Source organism: Hakea prostrata, chromosome 9 (assembly GCF_041222555.1).
Source record: "Hakea prostrata isolate BN-2017 chromosome 9, UWA_Hpros_2, whole genome shotgun sequence".
Lineage (NCBI taxonomy): Eukaryota > Viridiplantae > Streptophyta > Magnoliopsida > Proteales > Proteaceae > Hakea > Hakea prostrata.
The window spans coordinates 20,918,333-20,937,868 of record NC_142608.1 but is presented as its reverse complement, the minus strand read 5'-3'; the positions used below and the strand labels follow the sequence as shown (position 1 = coordinate 20,937,868).

Genomic DNA, 19,536 nt, shown 5'->3' with positions numbered 1-19,536 from the left:
CATTTAGGTGTCTTTTAGGAAAAGACTCAACCTTTAGGAAAATAAATTGATTGAATTTTCAAATAAAACTATGAAAATTACAACAATAAGAAAAAGAAGTAGCAAAAAGCCAAAGAAGGTAACCATACAAAAGTACAATAATATTGCAAGGTCAAAACAAACAAACATTTTGCATAAGTTAGATATTAACTTAATAACAAAAACTTTATAGCAGAGCATGGAGAAGAATACAACAGGCTAACTATGATTGAAGAACCAACTAAATAGATATTGTATGCATACTTTTTACAGGATTCAACAACTATTTCAATTTGAACAATGCATGATATTAGAAATCGATTCCTCATAGCACAATCACATGTGCATATATAGGTGCGTCATTACTAGTGATGATAAATTAATGTGTGCCCTTTATTAAGTGGAGTAGCTTTTAGCCAAAAATTCATACAAAATCCAGCCAAAATTCTACCCAAATTTTTTTAAGCCAAAAATAAGAAAAACCTGTAAGTATGGGAGTATTAGATAGTTTCGTCCCAAGCCCCAAGCCCAAGCCCAAGCCCAAGCCCAATATTTTTCGCATCTGAATTTCGACGGTGAAACCGTGGAAAAGAGGAAACTTTGCACACTGGTTTCCGATGCAATTTCGTGGTCGATTATTTTGGAGTTCATTTGTATCGGACAGTTTCTAAAACCCAGACACAACCTTCGTTGTCTTTCTGCCTGTCTTGGCTTCTTTGAAATCGGGACTTCGGTTTTTGTTTGTTAAACCCATCTACAACCTCAGGCATTCCAGTCTCTGGTTGGTTCTCTGCTCCTTCACCATAAAAATTGAATACAGGGTTGAACCCTCCTTATTTCCCCCATATTCTATTTCTTCGAACAAATTTTCAGTGTGTGAGAGCTCTGCTTATCCCAGGTAGCAATGGTTGATGGGTCTGAAGATACAAGCGAAATCGAGAAGCTCTACGAGTATGGCGAACGACTTAACGAAGCCAAGGATAAATCACAAGTTGGTTTTTTCCCATTTGTTGTGCTCCTTTGTGAAAAAATTAGAGTAAAATAGGGTTGTCGTAGTTTTGCTTACTTATCTATTCATATCTTCTCTGGGTCTGAACCAGAATGTTGGAGACTACGAAGGTATTATAAGAGCAGCTAAAGGCAGCATAAAGGCCAAACAGTTAGCGGCACAGCTTATTCCCAGGTTCTTCAAGTTCTTCCCTAGCATCTCCAGCCAAGCCGTTGAAGCGCATTTTGATTTGTGTGAGGAAGAGGAGCTTGGTGTAAGTATTGGACGCTTCTAACTTTGCTTCTTTGCTGATTTAATACTTTGTGGAGTTATCAAATTATCCTCTGTTTAATACCCAGTAGGAGCATAGACTGTGGTGCATCATTTCACTTTAAAACTGGTGGATTTTGGATAGGTATTGGATCTTGTGGGGGGGTTTTTTGGTAGTGTTTCCGCTTGAGTTTGTTTGATTTGTAATGTGAATTTGCTGAGGCCTAATTTTATATATTGAAATTTCTGTTGGAATGTCCTTCGTAGGTTTTTACAAACCAACTACAGAAGAGTGCTGATGATTATGAAACCTTTGTTTTCTTTTTGTGGTTCAAGTTAATTTTTGTCATTGGAAGACAGAAGATTAATACATGGAAAAAGGGGGGGGGGAGGGGAGGAAGGGTGTGCGTGAAGGATACTAAGTTTTTGATCATGCATTGTATCATGTTGGAAAACTTTCTCTATTAGCCAGTGAACAGAGTTGGGCATGGGGAGCTTGGTGGTTGACTCTATTCAGTCTGGTGTTTTACTGGAATTCATAACTGGTGAATCTCCTAGAAGCCAAGTGACAGAAGGTAGAGAAGATGCAAATAAGTTATCTTGAATTTTGGGAGGGCTTGTATTGAGTTCTTTCCTAGTGCATGTCTTCTGGAAAACAGCAAGAGTATATTTAGTTTCCATATGAAAATAATTTCCTGACTAAAATCCATCTAAATTTACCATGTGAAAGATACTTGTGCGAGTCTAGAGAGTATACTCTCTGAATCTGTGGACTAGAAAAACTTCTCCACTTCTGTTGATGATTAATAGTTTATTCCAATGAAAGTGAAAGATTACAACTGAAAAGGGTGTGTGATACTTAAAACACAACCTTAACCGTAGAAGAGAACATAGAGATGCCACTGTAGAATAAACATAGGGCAACATTACATTATTGAATGCTGCCATAAATGCATATAATTGTTAAAAAACTGTCTCTTTAGCTAGCTCACTGATATAGTGTTGCTATTTGTGGTGAGTCCAAAAGTTCTTATTTTTGTACATGTGTATTTTCAGTCATCTTGGTAGTTTGGTAGGGTACTAGGGTGTCCAGTTCTTGCGTCAGAAACTTTAAGTTTCCCATTACCCAAAAAAGGAAAAAGGAAAACTTAAGTTTCCTAGGAAAAGGATTAGTTATTGCTACTCTTAGTTCTTATGTGTTAGAAATTCAAAACTTCAGTGCAAGTTGTGCCATATATTTGTGTTGGATGTGATGCCTGGACTATTGGGTTTGTTTAATAGATTCTGCCCCTTACCTGATTCACTGGCTGGTAAGTGCTGACTAATGTTGTTTCATTAGGGAATTTTGGGATTTGGGAAGTTTTATTGATGCTGAACCTGAAAATATTAAAGTTGGTTTAGGAATAGTTATTGCTAGCAACTGTTTCTTACTTCTTAGAAAGTCAAAATTTCATGGGTAGGTTGTCAGTAGTCATGTGTGTGTTGGATGGGATGCCTAGACCACTTGGTTTGTCCAATGATTCTGTCCCTTGCCTGATTTTCTTGCTTCTAAGTGCTAACTAAGGGTGGTAGGAACTTTTGGGATTTGGGCAGTTTTACCAATGATGAACATGAAAATATCAAATAGTGAATGGTGGTCCTCCTGAATTATTCCTACCCAGTGACACATGTCTTATACCCACTTCTATGAGAATATTCTGATAATTGGGTATCTTTTAAGAGACTGGAAAGGATTGAATCAGCTGGCTCAAAAGGAATGACCACAACCTATGAGATTTCAGCATTGGGAACTGAAATTCCAAAAAATATTTATTTTCTTAATGGAGTTTTTTTTTGGTCCCAATTTTTTATTTTAATGTTTATCACTAAATTAATTGTGTTTGAAAATTTGAACCTCCAGTAGTGTTGAAAACAAAATTAAACCCTTTTCTTTTTTGGTGGTGATTCTGTTCATCTACAGATTCGGGTGCAGGCAATCCGTGGGCTTCCTCTTTTTTGCAAGGATACACCAGAATATGTTTCTAAAATAGTGGACATTCTTGGACAACTTCTTACAGCTGGTAGTTTGGCATTCAAATTATTCCTTGAATGCCTTTTTTTTTTTGGGGGGGGGGGGGGGGGTAATGAATCTGATTATTGTTTCTTGATACTTGTAGAAGAGAATGTGGAGCGTGATGCTGTGCACAAAGCCCTGTTGTCTTTGTTAAGGCAAGATGTAAAAGGTAGCTTTTGATCTATTGTGGAGGAGTATGTAAATTCTAAATTTACATTTTAATCTTATTAACATGCAGTGTGCTTTGCTTTATCGGATAGTGCATCTTTGTTCAGATGCTTCTGGATTCTATCGTGCTATAGGTATTCCAAATTGATTTGGCATTTGTTGTTGGCATTACTTTCGTTTGCATGGGTTATTTCAAAGAAATCCTTCAGCTGTGGGTGTATTGTTGTCTGGTGGGACTATAAATGCATGGTGATAAGGTGAAATTAGTGCTTTTAGGGAAGGACATGACATTCGAGTTTTGTTGGTAAGTAATATGACATTGATTGCAACTTTAGTGAGGACATGCTTAGAGGTAAGGTGCCGTTAGTTGATCCGGGGGTATTTTGGATGGATTCTCCATTTGCTCATTCGTATTGTCCATTAGAAAAATTTTGAGGAAGTTGTTCATGAATTCCTGTAGAGAAAGCTTGACCCTGACTTCCCATTTAATGAGAGCCAGATGGCTGAAGGGGTCCAGGGGAAAGGTGTGCCAATATGTCAGGATTGTTAAACATACTATAATTGTTGCATAAAGGTCAGAGATAATTCTAAATTTGTGTCTAGACCATAGTACAGAAAATCGCTGAAATTTCGGTGAGACTAGGCGATATTTCGGTGTTTCAGTAACTGGTGACATGAAACCCAGGTAAAAAATGAGAAGTCTCAGATTTCAGTGAAATTTTGGAAATTTGCTTATATCTCGAAAATTTTGGTGAAATTTTGAAAATTTCAAGGGAATGTACCATACACGGTTGGCTATGGATATGGTGGAGCAAATGGTGGTTCATTTGCTGATTACAGTAGCACGTCAGCATATCAGTATGGAGATGGATCAAGTGCATCATTTGTGACTCCATCTTTGGAGATCGAGTAGGACTAGCACAACTAGTTATGCTAGTGATAGATTATATGGATAACTTTATCCGTACCATGTCATGGCATGCTTATGTATACTATTCAGAGTGCTCTTCCATGTACCCGGGGGATGGATCCAACCCGACACATACTTGTATATTGAATTCTACTCGTTGTAAGTCTTGTTGCATTTTATTGAAAATCTTAGTGTTGTCTTGCATAATATCCATATTTACATTGGTATAAATTCATGTTCCATAACACCATTTTAGTTTAGGTGTTAGGCAAAAATAACACTCCTAGTGTGTTTCTTGGCCTCAAATTAGGCTAGACACAAAAAATTAGGCCATGAACTAGGGGGTGAAATTCTACTGAAACTTCCCAAAATTTCGGCGAAATATTGCTGAAATTTCAGTGTTTCGTTGGTTTCGGCTTTTCACTAGGTTGTAAAACATGTTTTTGCCGATATTTGGCACTATGGTCTAGACTTGGTACAGACACCTAGTTGGAATCATATTTGTCACTTTGTTCTAGTTAATGATAATTTGTCTCTGGTGATCCCCCTTCCAAAAGTTTCTCTGAATTTAAATTAGATCTGCTGTCCTTGGGAACTTGGCCCTACTAGTTCCAGCATGGGGTTTGCAGTCAGCAAAGAGGTTGTTTGTTGGGGACTTGGAGTCTTCTATTTTAGTTGGTTCTTGAAGGCTTGATCTCTTTTTCTAGTTCTTGTTTTGGTGATGCAGATCCATAGAAGAGGAAAAGGCATGCTTCTTTATTGAAACTTAAGTCATATAATTTTAGTTGGGAGTTTTTAGGTTCAGGTAGATCAGAAGGGAATGCTCTTCCCACTCCAGGTTCCGGAGTTTCTTTAGTTTCCTTCATGAGTTGGTTTGGAGAATATTTTTGGTTTTGGATCAACTTACCATGGATGCCTTGGTGGTCAGAAGAATCAAAACTAGAGTTCACTTGCCCGATGGAAAGTTTGCTAGCCTATTAATTGATAAAAGTCAAAACAACAGTTGTCTCACTGCCTGTGGTGAAGATGTTCTAAAAGGCCAACGAAATCAATTGAATCTGAAGATGATTTTTTTGGTTGGGTTTTCAACTTATTCGTATTTTGATAGTGCTTTGCAAGATTTTTGATTATTTGAAATGAATCATCAGAGTTGGTTGACAATGGTTAAAAGCTTTACAGGGTGATCTCGACCTTGAAGCAAATTTTTGGCTGTTAATGCACTTTCACGTACAGCAAACGATTGTTGTTAAAGGGGTTGCAACATGATGGTTCTTAACACCTTAGTGCAGTTACAGAAATTTCTGGGGCCACTGAAGTAGAAAGAAAGATGTTGTAAAGGACTCCATGCGCACACTGTTCATGACTTATAGTGTTCATGAAGATGAGAAGAATTTTATGATCCGCAGTTTTTTGAAGAGAAAGCTCCATGACTTGAAAGATTGCATCTCTAACCTCTGTGGGCTGCTTGATCTTATTATGGGCTGAACTCAGTTGTATGTAATGTGAAGCTCATTTTTTACTCTCGGACCTGGAGATTGGGTTTTCTTTTCAAGCAGGGGGAAGTTGATGCAGATCTCAGAAAAGGAAACAGAACCTTGCTCCATATTGAAACAACTTTTACCCCTCCCAGGCCTGAAATGTGTTTGGGTTTCTTATAGTGCCAACAATATTTTTTTGTGAGTTTTGGATAGAGTTAGATCACTAAGAGATAGTCTTCCTACATTAAATTTCCTGGTTGCTTGAGTTTCCTTGTTGAGTTGGTTTCATAGTGGAGAATAATTTCTATTTTGTAGGAGTTTGTAACCTTACTGCCACACAGATGACAAGAATTATGTCTTGAATCTGTTTTTTGTTGAAGGTTTTGCTGCCTTTGCTTGTTCGACCTCCTTCTTTCTCCTCCTTCATGTTTCTATCTTCCTTTTCCTTCTCTTAGGTATGATTCCTCTTTTTCTTATTAATATTCTGTCTTCCTATTTCAGCTACAACCCCTCCTCCAATATCCTTTCTTTGTGTTGCGTTGTTATTCTATTTATTTATTTTTCTTGCTCTGTTTCTAATCATAAGAAGGTGGGCCTTCATGCTATGTAAGGTTGCTTCATTGTAATCAAGTTGTCACGGATTTGGGTCTGGATTCTCGAAAGAGCCTCTCTGTGAAAGCAGTGTAATGCTTGACCCTCATCTGACCCTGTGGTGGTGGGAGCCTTGTGTGCTGGTTGCGCCTTTATTTTCCCTCTTCCTTCGAACAGTGCTCATGGATTCTTACCTGTGTTCTCTGTTCTTTCTGAATTATGGGGCATTCAATATACATTCGTGGGGTCAGTTGGATGCTTACAAACCTCCAAAGTGGTCAATTCATATGGGGGAAGACAAATTTTTGGTCTAAACTTTTCCTTCTTCATTAGAGCTTTGGGTCTTGTTGTTCAGCATTTGGGTAGGATAGGTATTGTAATTCAGGTCCCAAAATCCTGCTGCATCCACTCCATCATGAAAACGGCTTTCTCCTTCCAACAAATTCTCGCCTCTGATTTAGTGTTGAGAGGTTGTCTCTTAGTCGGTATTCATTTCTTAGTTCCCAAACTACCCTTCATTATACCCCCGAGTTGCTCATGTCCTAAAACTTTAGTTCCTAGTCCACCCCTTCCCTACTTAAATCCTGCTTATTCTCTCCTTTTTGTTACTACCGAAAAGTCCTTCTAAGTACTGATTGTATAGAACTGCCATTCCCCCTTAGAAAGTTTGAAATATTTACAAAATTGTCAATTCCTCCTACTTTTGGCTATTTTATATTTGGGTATTTGACAATGGTCTGAAGTTGTCCCAGCATTGTTTGAAGCCCCCCCCCCCTTCTCCTTTTGTAATTTGAAGCATAGGTTGGCTAATGGTGGTGGTAGATCATAAATGGTTGATGTAGTTGTAGATTGATAGATGGTCAACTAGGAGCCAATTCTTCCATGATCTGGATTAGAAGTTAGAACCAACTTATGGGGTAAAATGGGTTTGGTCTATGTAGGTTTGGTTATGGCCTTGTGGTCTTGTGCTTTGGGCTATGATTACAACCAAGTTATGGGATGATTTGTTTGCTCAAGGATGGAGATGCTTAATTGTAATTAAGCTTGGTGAACCCAAATGGATTACTAGGTTTGGTTTCAAGAGGATTAGGCAAGGCTTAAGATCTCATATAGTCTTGATATCTCAATGTGGTCATGACCACTGAGATACTGAGGTTTCGGAAGAAATCTCATCGAAATTTGGTACAGATTCTGCCAAGCTTTGGTGGATTTTATGCATTTTTTGGGTCTGGTTTTTCTTTGGGAGCCTATTTTAAGGTGCCTTTAAACACATACCCATGATCCATTAGTTTGACTAAAAAACAACCCACAATGGTCTTTTGGATTTGCAGTCATGCTTGGTTTTACACGGTTAAAATTGAATGTATTTTCACATATCTAAGCATGCTTGAAGTATACATTGCATAATTCTCAAAGCAACAAGGCGAGGCGAGGCAATAGAGGGAAACAAAAGCCAAGGCAACACCAATCAAGGTGAAAAGGTGTTGCCCAGTTTAACTTGACCTAAAAAAGGGGCAGGATGCCCGGATGATGCTAGGCAATGCCTTGACAACAGGGATAAATTTACATAATTGATGAGCAATTTCAATTAATGATGAAGTAAAAATTAAACTTATACTAAAATTTTCTCTACACAATTAAAGTATAACTAAAACATACGTATTTACATCATCAATAGTCAAATATCAAATACAACTCATGTGCAAGCTGTTCAACAATGAGAGTTTACATGACTAATTTGATTCATGGAAAAAACAAAACCAAAGAAATTCCTCTTGTCAGCCATGCTCAATCCCTTTCTAAGTCTGTCGGACTCGATGTGTATTGCGCTTTGATTGTGAAACATAGGGAATCCCATGTTGTAGACTCCAAGAAGAACCGAAGATAATCTACATCACAGACATGTATGTCGCATCATCTGCATATTGAAGGTAGCCCATCTTAAGATATGGATCATCGAAATGTGATGTACTAGCACCTATATCCATTGATCCACCATCATATGAATCATATGGTGTTGTTGAGAGCATGTACGGGTACTATGATTGGTTTGCTGGTTAGTTAAACATCTCATCAATAAAAGATCCTTTACTGTCATATTGTGAGAGTGAGCCATAGTCAACACTAGAATATGATGGAGAAGCGATATGCTTCCCCATCCCAGTCAATTGATGATAGGGTTGAAATATGATCCCCTCTTGTCAATACCCAATCCACTGATAGAGAATGTCCATTATATCAGTCTATCTACTGGGTTGGAACTGGCCACAGGTGCCATCTTGAGTAACCTCTAGTCCCAATGGATGAGTAGGGCCTGGACTTAGGGGTTAATCCACAGTGGTATGTGTATGGTGTGATTCCCTTGTGAATTTGATGGGCTACTTTGTATCTGACATTAAAACAACAAAATACTCTCGAAGTCCATCATAGTCACCATTGCTGCTGCTAGCATGACCTCCACTAGTAGCACTATCTCCAGTATTAGAACCACCACTAGTCTGAGTCTGACGCTGACTAGGAGCTTGGATCTCATCTGGACCCTATGGCTAACTCAAAGATCGAGCTGGACTGTGAGCTGTACTGCATGGTTCCCATTTCTAGCAATACCACTTGCGGGAATGGACTCAATGGACCAATCCTCATTATCTGCTGTAGTAGTAGCTCCATGCATCCATCTGTAGCCCGAAATGGTATTACTGATGCATCCTGTTCGTGTACATTATTGATGTGAACCAAGATTCTAAGGTTTAGCTTGTAGGGATGTTGCCCTAGATTTAGGCTCACTTCAAGATCCTCTTCAATGGAATCAGCAGTAAATTAGGGTTTAAAATACCCTATGGATGAAGGGAATGGGTTGATTATGGGTAAATTTTTATAACTTATGGTTTTGAAATTTTAGTGTTAGGGTTTTGGGAATTTAGGGGATATGGAGTTCCTTTGTGATATGGGTTGTGAAAGGATGAATTGCTTGGGAGAAAAAGGTGGGTTAATGTTTTAAGGTCAAATATGTCAAAGAGATCAAACCCCCATTCCATGGGAGATATGGGATAAGTTCCTTGAGATGGTGGGTCTATAGGGGTTAGAATGGGTTGAAACTTGGAGGGAATGTATAGGATTTCCCAAGTTTGGTGGGGGTTTGGAGGGTAAAGAAAGATATTTTTTAGGGTATTAGGAAGTATGAAAATTCTAGAAAATTATTATATCTTGAGATCAAATAGTCAGAATGAGGTCAAATTGGGATCTAAGGTTACTAAGGTTGGGGGGATGAAGTTCCTAGAGTTCGGGACAAATTTAACGATTAGATTGGTGTAGATCTGACTTTGTAATTTGGGTCTGTAGAAAAGTCCGGAAATTCAAGAAATAAAAAAGAAGGGTGCGATGAATGTGGGAAGAAGAGGGAAGGCTAAGGATGGGGCTAGGGATGCAGTACTTTTAGATGGAATAGGATTGCTGGTGTTGTTGAGTTGTTGCAGAATTGTTGAATGATCGCTAGAAGTTGCTGGAGCTTGAAGACAATGGATGTTTACTTAATCTGATGCTGCTGTGGCCCTCCCAAGGAGGCCCACAACTTTGCCTCCAAACTCAGAAATTTTATTAGTCAATTCTGCTTGTGTTTTAGGAGATTATAGCCTCTAAAAGCAACAAAATAAGACTCAAAACTAGAAAATCTAATTGGCGTTACACTAACTTTCTATTGAATTAGGACTCTAACCTGATAACTACTTCTCACATAAACAAGGACTTTATCATAACTTATTCTAGAGAGATCCAATTAAGATTCTAAGAGTAGATATGGATTCCTAATTAAAAGTAGACTCAAACTAGGGGATCCCAACATAACTAGGAATCACACCTAGACAAGGACTCTACGATAAATTACAAATTACTAATCCAAATGGGAAAATAAAAATAGATCTAGGGCCCAGACAACAAACTGGACTCAATGGGAACCAGACCTAGTACACCACATAATTGTTAGAACTATCAAATATTCAAACTACCATTGGTTCAAAAAAGATCCTAGGGTTTGGGGAAGTAACCCTAGGCCTTGTGGAACCCCTGGAAACAATTTACTTCACTTACCCTCATCAGCCATGAACTCATCAACATGAAGACTAGCCTCAGCTATAACAGCATTAGGCCTCCGTCTAGGCTGATTCAAAAGTGGCTTACTCAGTCCCTTGCCCAATCCAAAATAGGATCTACATCATCTTAGTCCACTTGGAAAATGTTGACGAGATAGATGGTGTTTCCATGCCCATTGCCCTCTATATCCATGTGTTTGTGTTGCATCTTCAATCTTGAATTATAATGCACATACACTAGGTCATTAAGGCGTTGGGAACCCAATCTATTTTGCTTTTTCGAATGGATCATCAAGAAAGTGCTCCAATTCCTTTCGCATCCGTATGTTTTAACATTTTGGGGGGACATTTTTGGGTGAGGAGCTTAGTTCCTACTCGCCTTAAATTCTCTGATGTCCAACAATACAAGACCTGCCATTTAGCTACACTACAATAAAAAAGTGAAGTTACTAGATTTATCTACATTTTAAATATCATTAAATCTGTATTGTTAATTCAGAATCATTACAAATTAGTACCAAGATCATTGTGTGTATGGCCATGCACTAGAGCATCTATTCCAAAGGTTCCACTTGCGTCCCTAAAACTCTTCATCTGCAACCATTTGTAGTAATGGTTAGGTTATTACTAATGACTAATTCTCATTACTAATGTATTTCAAGTGAAACTCCTGACTGTCTCACCTTAGTGTTGCTTCTTGATTGGAGGACGCTTTCAGGTTCCAACTTTGCAATTACTTGCTTCATTTTATGGATCTATGTTCAACCAAATCTATTGTTGTATTAGTACTTAGGGTTCAAATAGTATTCTGCACAATTGGAAAGTCAAGATATTGTCATGATCAATTTCTCAATTAATGTCATGTGAGATAGATTGCATAAACAGCTATTATTCACCAGCTTTATGCAGTGGATGCATAAGTTGTTGTGTTCAATTGTCATCAATGATCTTCAAAAAAGTTTTGTTGCTAGGATTTATGTAAATATTTTCCTCATCAAGTCAATGCCAGCATACAAATGCGGCATGGTGGACCCCTTCCAAGCAAAGTCCACCATATGTAGAGCTTTTATCACTGGATCCAAATTTTTTACCACATTACCCAACTGTCTCCAAAAGTCATCTGATAGCCTGTGCTGGTCAATCTCCTTCAGTGCTAGATTCAAACCACTCTTCATATGTAACATAGTTCTGAGTCCAGATTTCCTACTATTAGCTCTTTGGTGCAATGTAGTTTTTGGCGAATTTAGTACTTCTGGTCACACTAGGTGGCCACCGCTTTTCTCCCTCAACAGTTTTACGGTATAACAGTGATAGTATACAAAATTTATTGCCTGCCTTGCATTGTAAACAATACTTTGCATAATCTTGATTTTGCCAATGCTTTCCACATGGTAAATGTAGTGGGCTGCTGATGGTGTCCATAAGCCTATATCTTTGTTGTCCATTAACTTTTCTGTAGCCTTTTAAGTTACCACCATTGTTTGTTAAATTTGGACATTCTACACCCTAACCTCAGTCATCATTTCCTTTGAGGAAGCCATAGATGTATTTTGCATTGTTTACTCCTTTAGATGCATCCACTGGTTTTGAGGATACCTGCCATCACAATAATCCATAAAGTCAATAAAAAGTCCATCCATCATACATAAGGTTATGCTGTAACTCTCCCGGAATGCTCTCATCTCAACTATGTACTCATCAGCCTTGGCCCTCTGTTGTGGAAGATGCACTTTCATTGTTTCGTATGGTGTGGTCCCTTGTAACCTGGGCCAACCTCAACATTAGTGCCAACCAAGGTCTGGTATTAGGGGCTTTGTGCAGTGCTTGCTGGGATTATGTTGTATATAATCCACTTTGCTATTGACTCCCTTGCGTCCCTTTTATGTTCTTCCAAGACCCCTTAAATTTGGGCTGCTTTGCCCCCTTCTTTTTATACACTTAGGGATCCTGTTAGAGTACAGGATGAACTCTTGGAGGCACTTTTGGCTGTGTTGGAGCTCTGAGGCTCTATGATCTCCTGAGAGGATTAGATAAAGAATGAAACATGTCACCTGATACATATGTACCAGCTCCTGCACCAACTCTGTATGTCTTCTCCTCCTTAGCTAATGATGTGCTGCTCCTTGCCATTGTTCGGTGCAATTCCCTAGCCACAGTTGCTGTCTCTACATCTCTAGGCACATGAATAGGATCAAAATCATCATTATAGTCATCTACTCCAACTGAAGGCCTCAATTCCCTTCAAGTGCAGCCCTTACGCTCTTTCCTCTTTTGCAACATAGCTCATGTTACATCAACTAGGACCATATTACTTGCGACCACATCTCTCTATAGTGCAAGCTAGATGTTGTTTGAGTTTAATGGACTCACCTCCGAATCTCCAATAAACCATTGGTGACAATAGTTGTATTCAGCCACTCTCTTCTTCTTCTTCTTCTTCTTCTTTTTTTTTTTTTTTTTTTTTTTTTTTTGTTTAAATCACCATCAACTGGAGTACCATGTAGCCATGCAATGTCACCTCTAACTGCCTTGGCCTCTAGGCTCTACTCTTGCCTTTGTGGACTCCCTCTCTAGCTCTTATCTTGCCTTTTTGAACTCCCCTCTCGAACTGCCTTGGCCTCTAGCTCAACTCTTGCCTTTGTGAACTCCCCTCCCATGCCTCTGTGAATGTTGTCTATTGCGGTCCAACATTAACACTGTTGCATGCATAAAATGCTTTCGTAGATCACTGGAGAACATAGTTAAATTTATAAGGGAGAAACAAAACAACTATTTATAGTTATCTAGTGTCCCCCCCCCTTATCCGTATACTTTTATCATATATAAAACCATTTGAAAATATTTTTCTATAATAAATTGGCATACCATAACAAACCCACTATGAAATGACATGGCAGCACTTTAAAAACATGTAGAGAGCCCTTTATAGTTTCCAGAACTAGTATTTTTCCCTTTTGTTTATAACTTCTATATAATTATTCTAAATCTCACAACAACAACAACAACAACAACAAGCCCTGTCCCAACTAAATGGGGTCGACTATATGGATTCTTGCCATCCAATTAGTTTTGTTTGAGGCCATGCTAGATACAAGGCCTAAGCTATGCATATCTTTCTCACCACTTCTCTTAAGGTTATCTTAGGTCTGCCCCTAGCTCTTCTAGTTCCTTCAATCTGGATTATATCACTTCTCCGTACATGGGCATTTATAGGTCTCCATTGAACATAGCCGTGCCACCTCAAACAACTATAATTATTCTAAATCTTTAAAAAAAAAAAAAAGTTGCCAACACTATGAGGCTTTAGATTGGCCTTTATGTTCAACATATATTTATTCCATCATCATACAGTGAATCTATTGTATATTTCTTTTACATATTAGATTTGATGTAAGAAAATAGATTTTTTAACTCAAAAAAGTAAAGCTAATGCATATTGCAAAAAAATATTTCAACATGGTGAGTTTGGATCAGTTGATGGTATTTGACATAGATTTATTTCAACATCATTGAACAATTCTCAAGCATACATTTTCCAAAATATTTTGGAGAAAAATCAGTTACCTCAAACTGAAGAAAACACTTCAATCTTGGTGTTGGGAGCTTCAACCCACTGCAATCATGAGTTTGCCGACGTTTTAGTTGGGTTCCCTTGGTTTGTGGTATATGTTGCTCAAAATCAATTAGATATGATGGGAAACAAGGATCCTTGAGATTCAGTTGAAACTTTGGTTGATTTCATTTTGATACCACCTCATTTTGCTTGAAGCCGTAATTTTTGAAATTCACGGGAATTTTTGTAAAATCTCACGACATTTTGCCCAATAGGATTAGGTTAGGTTTGAAGGGAAAAGGGGGATCTCTTGAAAAAGGGGTGAAATCGAGATATTGCTGAATGATGTAAATAGGAGACTTTTTGTCAGAATTGGCTCAAACTTGGAGGGAATGCTGGTAATTACTTACGGATACAATCCCCCAATTTTTGTCGTATTTGGATGTCTAAGTTAGAAGATATGGGATTTTCGATTTTAGGGAGTACAAAATTCAAGAAAATATTTATATTTTGAAATTGGCTTAGTTAGAATGGGCCAAATTAGGATATAAGGCCATTAGGCTTGAATGGATGATGTGACTGAAATTTGGGATTAGTATGATGGTTAGATTGGTGTATATCTGACCTTCAATTTTGCGTGTCTTTTAGAGTACGAAAATTTCTACAATTTTTGAGAAAATAAGAAGAAAAAGGTGATAGGTGAAGTGGGATGGGGAGCCTTCTATGCAGCTATGGATGTGCTGGAGTCATACCACAGGTCCACAAAAAGGATGTTCTGGAGCGGCCGTGCAGGTTGAATCCTCAGCCTAAAGAAGGATCTTATCTTGTCTTCATCAAGATCCTTTTATCAGACACCTTGGAGATGCCATAGTAGGGGCTGAAACACTATTCTGACTGAAAACAGTATAGAGGACAAGAGAATTGGTAGTAAAGTTGAATAATTTCATAAATAGTCAAGGGGTACTACTAATCCATCACCCCCCCCTTTCTTTTTCCTTCTTTTTCTTTTTTTTTTTTTTTTTTTTTTTTTTTTTTTTTTTGGGGGGGGGGTGGTTTGTGATGTGTAGCCTCAAGTGAATGAGGGCCAGTTCTTCCAAGGTCATTTAATAGAACCAACTCATATGGGACCAACAATGGGTGCCTTGAAATTGTGGAGTTAGGGTGTGTGGGTGGTGGTTCCGCAATTTGTTCCTAACAATTGGGTTCTAACTCCCTGCTTGGGGTTTATTTTGGTTTGTTGGATATAGATGGATAAATGTATAGGAAATTAGGGATATTTATGGTATGAACTATATACTTAAACCCATCCCATGGGAGGTTGATAAATTCATTGATATGGGTGGATATGAAGTAGATGAGAACTTGAGGGAATGGGATAAAACTTGAAAAGAATTTATATTGTGATCCTTAGAAAAATCTTAGTTTCAATAATTTTGGATGGGTGGTTTGGGAGCTATTGGGTTTCTAGATTTTGGTGGTAAAGTAGGGTGATAATAACAAGGATGGGCATGTCTAAGGTTTGCTTGGTCTGATAGCGCTGAAATTGGGATGGAAGGTCATTGGGATTGAGGGAATGAGGTTCCTTAAGTTCGGGACAGATCGGAGGCTAGATTGGCGTAGACCTGACATTGAATTTTAGGTCTCTAAAAAAATCCGAAAATTCAAGAAAATAAAAAGAGGGTGATATGAGAAGGGGAATGGAATTAAGTGCTGACCTGTTAATTACTTGTAACACAAACCTTGTAATGGGGTGTGATGGAGAGGAAAAGAAGTGAAGGCAGGCTACAAGTACTGCCGTAGGAGAATCCTTCAACTAGAAACCTTAGGTTGCTTAGGTCCCTTACCACTGATGAGAAGCTCTACTAACCTTGCTCTTAGGCAGCAACACTCTCTTTATTAATTATATTCTGAATTCTGTCTGTTACATGCTCAGGGCTTTATTTGTACCCTTAACATAAGAAGTTCTAGTGAAATTAGGACTTAAACTGACTTTCCCAGATGTACTCAACATACTAATCTAAATTCAAATAGGACTCTTATACTAAACTTAAAAGTACTCATCATATCCTAAACTGAATCAAGACTAACTCAGACTAAAATAAAACATGGAAAAGACTACTCTGCTTTTATAACTCAAGTTGCGCAGAATTTACGTAATTAGACCAATTAAACTGAAATAAAAACCTATCGTACTTGGCCTAAACACTAAAGTTATAATCTGGCTGAACAAAACCCAACCTTTCAGCCCTAAGTTGATCTCAAAGGGAAGGCCAATTTGGCGCCAGACCTGTGTCAGGGAGGTGGTGGGGTTGTGCTATATAGCCTGACGATAAAAATCCGACTGAAATTAAGACTTGGGACTTGAATTGAAACTAGAAAACTTACTTGGACTTGACTTGGGTCTTACAAATGGACTGTTTTTCACGGACTCCTAGTGTGGGCTGATTAATTACAACTTAATCAAAATAAATGACTGAAATGTCTGAATTAACTGAAACTAAATAAAGGACTAGACTGTCCTGACTTGGCTGGGGAGAATTACAACATTGTCCTTACCCAGCCGAATTTATTAAACTATGAAAAAACTAGTGTAAAGTACTGTTAAACTACTAATGTGCTGCTGGGAGTGCTAGCTGAGGGGATTCAGCGGGGGCTACCAACAGCCCTATTTTGGGGTGGACCTGCATGATCTCTCTGAGGAATGGTGTACTGCTCATTTTCCTTTCTTTACTTAGCATCTTTTCTTCATAAAGATGGGAAGTTTATTTTATTTGGAACATTATTCCACATATGCAGCTGAATTTTTATAAGTGAGAAATTTAGTTGATATATAAAGAATGCTTACAGTAAGTAGGTCCTCCATTATGAAAAAGTTAGGCCCTTCGGCCCAGCAGGTGCATTCTGCCACATTTATATTATTCTGTGTGATGTAAGCACAAAATCCCCCCTGGCTGAAACCCTAATTTGGTCCCCAAGGCCCAGCCAAGATGGCGCATCTAGGGGCTGGTCGAACCCCTGAGGGGCAATTTGGTCATTTCTTCTCACAATTAGTTAATTATTTTATTTTCAGAATTTTTATTGTAATTTTTGGAGTCTGAATCTGTTTTTAATTCCCTGTTTGAGTCAGTCAAGTGAGTTCTAGTGCCACTAGGAATCTATCTTAAATAAAGATTCCTTGTGGATAATTAGGTCTTTTAGTGCAAGTTAAATTCCTTAAATTGTGTGGTGGTTATTTACTTAAGTGTAAGGGGGATCCTAGTCTATAAAGGAAACCCTACTTGAGTCGGTTTTTATTTCCTAGTTGAAGTCTAAGTCGTTCTCCCCTTATGTAAGGCTATAAATAAGCCACTTCTCTCATTGTAAACTTTGGCTGAATTGAATAATGAATTAAGAATCTGGTGGGAAACAAGTCGTGACTTTCTTGGGAGGGTCACGCGGAATTAGTAGCATCTTTCTTCGATTTCAGCAGCATTCATCATCTACAGCAGCTTTCTCAAGTTATTACAGCCCTGCAGCGCTCCCCCACCCTCTCTCCTTTGGGCAGGCCTAAGAAACCATTGCAGCCCTTGAAAATCCCTCCCCATCCACCCCTTGGGACACCCTTAAACCGACCTCCCGTAACCCTTGTGGTACCCCCTCCCCTTTCTTTCTCTCTCAGCCCACTCTCTTTCCCTTTCTTTGATTTGCAGCAGGTCTAAAAACTGAAAAAAGAAAGAAAAAGAAAGACAAAGTGAAGACGGAAAGAAGAGAAAGAAAAGAAAGAAAAGAAAGGAAAGAATCAAGAAGACTGCCCAAGATCCGTTCAAGAAACCCTCCCGTCTTTCGATCCATCCCTTTTGGTCATCCCTAAAACCTCCCCTAATCACTCCATGCGACTTCTGTTAAACCCTTTTCTTCCCAAGATCAATACCCACTAATCTCTTTCAATCCTTGGGTGATTTTTGGTATCTCAGAATCATCCCATGGGACTTGGGAGATTGTTAAAACCCTAATTTCTTGAACACTACCCTGGATCTTCCCATAGGATCCTTGTTACCTTAAAAATCATCCCATTAGATTTTGTTAAACCCTAGTTTTGGGTATCCAACTGCTGGTTCAAGAAAAGAAGATTTTGGGCTAATCCTAAATTCTAGGGAAGTAATTCAAAGAATCCTTAACCTTAGAATTGGGTTACATCACCATGGATGTAGACAAGCAATTGCAGGGTGTCTTGAAAAACCTTGAGATGTTAAAACAAAATAAATAATATTGATCCTTGTAGCAAACGACCTCTGTACAAAGTGGAGTAAGGCTATGTATCTGGCTGTCTTTGGTCCCTGTATTAGCTGGAGCTTTAGGCTGGGTACACCCTTTGATGAGAAGAGGATGTTGTTTGAGCTCTGAACAGAGGATAGTGCTGCATGAGCATTATACAAGAAGTGGCACAAGATGAAATGGCAAGAATAGGCTTGTATACTTGTAGTAGACTCTAAATAATTGGAACATTATTGGGTAATTGTGGTAGTGTTTGAAGAACCATTTCCGTTTGTCATATTTCTGGATTCTTTGAGAAGAACATAACCTTTGATTTTCTCTTGATGTCATAAACATCAGATAAAAATAACCTTAGGCTGTGTTACCTCTCCCAGTCCACCCATTTGTGATATATTCAACATGGTTTTTTGCATCCTTATCATGGTATGTTTTACAAAACCAGTATGCTTTTAGTTTCAACTTCTCTATCTAATAGATACATCTGTTGCAGCTTCTTTGACAGCTCTGTTTAAGCATATTCAGAGCACTGAAGAACCAAGCACTGATGAAAGTATACGTGAAAAGGTTCTCAATTTTATCAGGGATAAGGTGAGAGTCATCCTTGTGTAGCTTATTTCCATCTTTTCTATTGATATTTGTTTGAGCATGTTTGGTCTAGGGATATGTAAGCCTTTGTGTCTTAATAGAGAGGACCTGGATTCCTGTTTGATGAATTATTATTATTATTATTATTATTATTATTATTATTATTATTATTATTATTATTATTATTATTATTATTTTGACTATCCATGCAAAGATTTATTTATTTATTTTACTATTATTATTATTTTTTTTTTTGGGGGGGGGGCCTTAATGAAGAATTTAATTAAAGCAAAACTCCCAATTTAAAGAAGAGTAGCCATATAGGCTATCCATCTATGCAAAGTTTTATGTATGAAGAACCATGTACACCATTAATCATCTTTATCAATGACTTTTGACTATCTCATCTACCTAGTATTTCTCATCAAGTCCACTCAAATTCTTACTGCTTGGTTGGGATTATCCATTCAAATGCGTAGTGGTTGATCTTCTATTGGGCCTATTTAACATTAAGTTCTGATCCTGGTTCATTCTGAAACATGTGGCAAGCTTTTTAAATCCCATATTTCTATAGTGGATTCTT

General features: G+C 38.1%; 1 protein-coding gene across 2 annotated transcripts in view; it reads left to right on the top strand.

The window, feature by feature from the left end:
• Positions 1–573: 573 nt before the first annotated feature.
• The window catches only part of LOC149004977 (apoptosis inhibitor 5-like protein API5), a 51,998-nt gene continuing 33,035 nt past the window's right edge, over positions 574–19,536 (top strand). The window contains exons 1-6 of one of the 2 annotated variants that reach the window (XM_089135638.1): positions 574–799; positions 917–1,009; positions 1,119–1,280; positions 3,237–3,336; positions 3,433–3,498; positions 18,859–18,956. In XM_089135638.1, coding sequence (XP_088991764.1) covers positions 923–1,009; positions 1,119–1,280; positions 3,237–3,336; positions 3,433–3,498; positions 18,859–18,956 — 513 coding nt within the window. In that variant the 5' untranslated portion in view covers positions 574–799; positions 917–922. Of the gene's footprint in view, positions 1,010–1,118; positions 1,281–3,236; positions 3,337–3,432; positions 3,499–18,858; positions 18,957–19,536 lie in introns of both variants that reach the window. The other variant, XM_089135639.1, reaches the window with a different exon arrangement.